Below are 5,217 nucleotides of genomic sequence, written 5' to 3'. Positions count from 1 at the left end.
ATAATATTCGAATTTCGTTTCTATTATTTATAAAATATTAAAAATTTGAAACAAAAAACTTGATTTATTTAAGTATTGTTTTATTAAATTATCACAGTAATGATATTCGATTAATATTAATATTAATATTAATAAAATTATTATAAGAATTGATATAATAAAAAAATTGATAAAATAAAAAATTAAAATTATAAAAAAATATAATAAATATAATAAATATAAAAAAAAAATTATAATTTAATCGAAAACATAATAATAAAAATAATATAATAATAATAAAAATAATAATAATACCTTTGCTATACGAATTTCAGCACTTTGAGAACTTGTATTCGCATTACTTCGTAAACTATCGACGTTCATTTTCTTTGCCTGTTCTCGGAGTGCTTTCTCATGATTTACGACATGACTGACAATTTGACTATAATAATAGATTATAAGTATCATTGGAATGCAATAGGAGAAAGTAAATATGGTAGCAACAAAAATTCGTATTTCATTAGTATCAGTCAGATAATCGAAAGAACAACTGGTAAGAAAGCCTTCTGGTACAAAACGTCCCCATACTCCCATTACAGGCATTAGTGCCCATGGTATAGTATAAGTCCAGATTAATACGATAAATAAAATTACTTGTCCACGCGATAATTTACCATCCAATGGTCTTGCTATTGTACTGAAATAGAATATATTAAACTTATTTTATAAATGAAGACAAGATTTTATGAAAATCATAGAATGAAGATTATAGAAAATCTTTTTCATATTGAAAAGATATATATATTATATTATAAAAAATATACTAGATAAAATCTATTCTTATTTATTATTAAGATATTATAAAGTTAAAATTTAATAATAATATTATATAAAAATATTATTATATAGTATTATTATAATATATTCTATAAATTAGCCAACTTTAAATTTTTCTTTTTCTCTTATATAAAATCAAATTTTTATAAAAATTAAAAAATTAAAATTTGAAGTTTATAAATTCAATAATTTATCTCATATTTATATTTAGTAATATCTTGAAATAAGTTACATGATTAATTTTTACGGTATAGAATTAAATTATTTCGATAAATTTATTTGTTTATAATTTTTCTTATTTAAAAATAAAATAAAATTTCATACCTGTATCTATCATATGCTATAGCTGCATTTGTAATCGCAGCACCGATTCCAGTTAAAGAACCAATAACTGCAAATATTTGACATCCTAAATTTCCCAAAGCAAAACCAGTATTAAAGGAATTGTATATAAAAATAGGTGTCTTGATCATCATAAAGAAGTCGCAAATTGCCAGATTTACAACAAACATATTTGAAGGAGTCCTTAATGATTTAGCACTTGGAAAAATGATAAAAAATTAAATATAATAAGAATTAATTTAATTTATATTTTTATAATAATAAAAATAATATAAAATTTCAATATTTTATAATATATTAACAATAAAAAAAAATATTGCAGTAAAAATAATATTAAAATAATGAATATTTTAATAAAGAAAATAACTTACGCGCAAAAGATCCATATTACTAAACCATTTCCGAGTAAAGCAAGAAAAGTAAAAAGAATATATAAAAGGGCCAATAAATAATGAAGAGAGGGGTTCGGCTCAGGATAGACCAGCCAATGTTCCGGTATATGAACTAATTCTTCAGCGGGAACATTCCATCCCAGCAAACGTGGTGGTCCTGCAGGTAAGTATCTCGCTTCCCAATGAATACTGTCGTTGGACATCTCGATCATTCCGTTTGCCAACCCCTCTTCTTGATACAGTTGGCTGTTTTATACCAATCCTTCTACCACCTTGAATCAACAAAATCTTAATCCACTAGCTTTGTTGGCTTCCTATGAGGATCAGCCGGGGATCATCCTCTAGTTGCTCTAGGTCAGCAAGAACGTGCGTCAACGTCATAAAAGTTAATCACGATAATAATCAGAATTTTTTTCTGAATCATAGAAATAGAAATTTCGATTTAATCAACAATGAATGTTCCTTCGAATTTGATACATTATTTATTTTATATTTCATTTTCTAATTTATTAAAACATTAGCCAAAAAATAAATAAAAATATAGAAACATTTATTTAGATATATTTATTTATAATTAAAGTTTTATAATTAAAAATTATTTTCATTATTCTCTAGATTTATATATTGCTGTATTTAAATATATTTTTATCAGACATATAAAGATTATTATCAAATAATTTTTAAATTAATTTACTTATAGTTTTTATTAATATTAATATTTTCATAAAAACATTTTCTTGTTTCTTTAATTAAATAATCAGAAATATTAAATATATAATTTAAAATTAAAGAAATATTTTTAAAAAATACGTACATAAAATATTCATGAAATATTTTTTAAAAATCAATTCTAAGGATCAAAACAAATATAAAAATTAATATATAAAAATATAAGTTATGATTTATTATTAAATTATAAATAATTGAAATTTGCATTAAAAGAAAAGAGATACAAATAAAATAAAATTCTATCTCTGTTATACTCTGTTTTCATTTAACAGAAAAAAAGAAATATACAAACTTAAATTGCTATTTAACAATCAACATTTTTTTAATATCAATTTTTGTCTTTATTTTATTCTTTCTGTAATAATCAATTTTCCAAAAATATTCCACAAACATATTAACTCTATAATAAAATATTTTTAATAAAAAAAAAACATTTTATATTAAAATAAAAAGTAAAGAAAATAAAATATTCTTTGTATTTTTTTGCAATAGTTTTCAACTTGCATAAAATGTTGCATAATATTATAAAATAATAATTTAGTATATATATATACATATATATATATTTTTTTTTTTTACTTGTTTTTCATAGCTACATTCTGCCTTGTCTCTCTGTGGATTCATCAGTTAAAGTATATGCAGGAAAATATAATGATGAATCATTAGGATCCTGTAATCGTGGATTCGGTATTGTTGTTGATTTTGTTCCTAAACTTGTATATCCTTTATCATATAATGGACAATAAGGTACATTATGTTTCAATAAAAACTTCCATACTTGATCATATGACCAATTTAAAATAGGATTTACACGAATTAAGTTTGGCCAATTTGGATCAGTTGGAGTAAAGGCTTCTAAATTTTCTGAACCAGGATCACCTTTTCTCATTCCCATAAGACTTGCTTTTATGTTTGTCCTTTCATTTAATAATGAACATAATGCTAATCGCATAGGATATTTTTTTTTTATTAATTCTAAATCATAGTATTGAACAGCTTTTTCCACAAACGAATCCACCTTTAATATACATATAAAAATATACATATAAAATTATAATTTAATATACATATAAAATTCTTTAATTAAATGTCTATAAAAATAAAAATTAAATATTTTGTCATATAGGATGAAGCATTTAAAACAGGTTGTTGAATAATCGCTTACAATAAAAAGAAGAAAAATGTCAAATTAAATTTTCTTGATTTTGAAGAACATATATTTAATGACAATAAATTTCTTATAGATGAAATCATTTTGAAACATTCTATTGGAATAAAAAATCATATCATACTATTTAAAAATATATTAAATACCTTTATACGCTTTTTTTATATTTCTATTTACAAAAAAATTGTTAAAATTAAATATTTCTTAAATATATCTTAAAACAAAGTAAGTTTGGTTTAATACTTTTCTCTCTATTATAAAAAGTAAATAAATTATTCAGATAGCTTGTTGTAGATATTTCATCCTGAATATGCAAATTATATGAATAAATTGATATGAATAAAATATGAAAAAATGTCATTTAATAATTTTTAACCTTACTATTTTTAAACTTACTTCTGGAAATGGTTCCGCTATTACATATAAGCATAATAATGAAGAGATATTTTGTAATTTTGTAATACAGGCAGCTAAATGTAAAACTACTGTGCAATCTTTCCCACCATTAAAACTAATAAAAATTTCTTCTGGTTTATACCTTTTAAAAATATATATATTATAAAATAAAATAAAAAAATATATATATAATATATTTTATCATATATTATCATATATATATAAATTTATATATGAAATAAATTGTATGCACCAAAAATATATATAAAAAGTGAATTATGAAAAAATTTTAGATTTATTCCTATTTTAAATGAAGATAATTTCATAACAAAATATTTTGTAACATACTTACATTTTATAACATTGTTGCAAAATATCTACTGCATATTTTATATGTACTTCATTTTCAGCATCTTTAAGAACTCTTTCTGCTTGATAATAACTAAATCCATCTTTTAGATTTCGAATTTTTTGAATTGGTAAAGAATATAAAAATTTTGCTTTTGCTTCCAAAACATCTTCTTTCTTTCCTTCTAATGTAATTCTTGTAAAAGAACACTCAGGTATTATTTGTGGATAACTACCAATATTAATTTTATCTTTCCAAAGCTTAGCATGTTCATCTAAAATTTGTACTATTGATAATTCATTTAAATTAATATCTATTTGTTCAAAATATAAAGGAATATTTCCTTTTAATTGAGGTATAATTGTATCAATAGAAAGCTCAAAATATTTTGGTGAGCCTGGTAATATGTATATATTTTTTACTTTTACTATGGCATATTTTTCTGAAAATTATTTTTTTATAATTAATTTCAGCAATAAAAATTTTTTTTTCTATAAATAATATAATATACTAATAATATTAAAATATTTAACATAAAACTTTAAGAATAATTTTATATTAAATTTTTTTTAATTAAACAAAATTTACTCACTTGGTGAATATACATAAATAAGTTCACAAGGTCTTGGCACAATAGTAAGACGTTGAGCTTCTTTTTTGTGATTAGGAAAAAGATTTAAATAGATATCAACTAATTCTTCATGTTGTTCAAGTTTTAATCCCAAACCTTTAGCTATAGCTTCATATGTTACATCATCATGTGTAGGTCCAATACCACCAGATGTAAATACAATAGAATATTCTTTGGAGAAATCAAGTATAGTTTTTGCAATTTCATCCACCTAATATAAAATGCTACATTATATGTAGTGAGAATTTAGGTTTCAATGAAAAAATACATAAAAGTATATTTATATCTTAAAAATTGTATATTTTAATAAAATTTTGAAAAATATAACATAAAATATTATTTTCTTAATAAAATAAATAAAAAATATAAAAATTTAATAAAATTTAATATTTAT

The 5,217-nt window shown here is 21.1% G+C and overlaps 2 protein-coding genes across 2 annotated transcripts in view; both read right to left on the bottom strand.

Annotated features, from left to right (window-relative positions):
- The window catches only part of LOC102675933 (opsin, ultraviolet-sensitive), a 3,469-nt gene extending 1,420 nt beyond the window's left edge, over positions 1-2,049 (bottom strand). The window contains exons 1-3 of the mRNA XM_006623995.2: positions 1,530-2,049; positions 1,141-1,356; positions 295-676 (exon numbers count right to left, since the gene is read on the bottom strand). Coding sequence (XP_006624058.1) covers positions 295-676; positions 1,141-1,356; positions 1,530-1,762 — 831 coding nt within the window. The 5' untranslated portion in view covers positions 1,763-2,049. The remainder of the gene's footprint in view (positions 1-294; positions 677-1,140; positions 1,357-1,529) is intronic.
- An 818-nt stretch (positions 2,050-2,867) lies between these two features.
- The window catches only part of LOC102676073 (tRNA (guanine(37)-N1)-methyltransferase-like), a 5,942-nt gene continuing 3,592 nt past the window's right edge, over positions 2,868-5,217 (bottom strand). The window contains exons 3-6 of the mRNA XM_031514344.1: positions 4,785-5,034; positions 4,196-4,634; positions 3,844-3,985; positions 2,868-3,297 (exon numbers count right to left, since the gene is read on the bottom strand). Of these exons, the coding sequence (XP_031370204.1) occupies positions 2,872-3,297; positions 3,844-3,985; positions 4,196-4,634; positions 4,785-5,034 (1,257 nt within the window). The 3' untranslated portion in view covers positions 2,868-2,871. The remainder of the gene's footprint in view (positions 3,298-3,843; positions 3,986-4,195; positions 4,635-4,784; positions 5,035-5,217) is intronic.

Source organism: Apis dorsata, unplaced genomic scaffold (assembly GCF_000469605.1).
Source record: "Apis dorsata unplaced genomic scaffold, Apis dorsata 1.3 scaffold_982, whole genome shotgun sequence".
Classification (NCBI taxonomy): Eukaryota; Metazoa; Arthropoda; class Insecta; order Hymenoptera; family Apidae; genus Apis; species Apis dorsata.
This window is presented reverse-complemented; position numbering and strand designations above follow the sequence as displayed.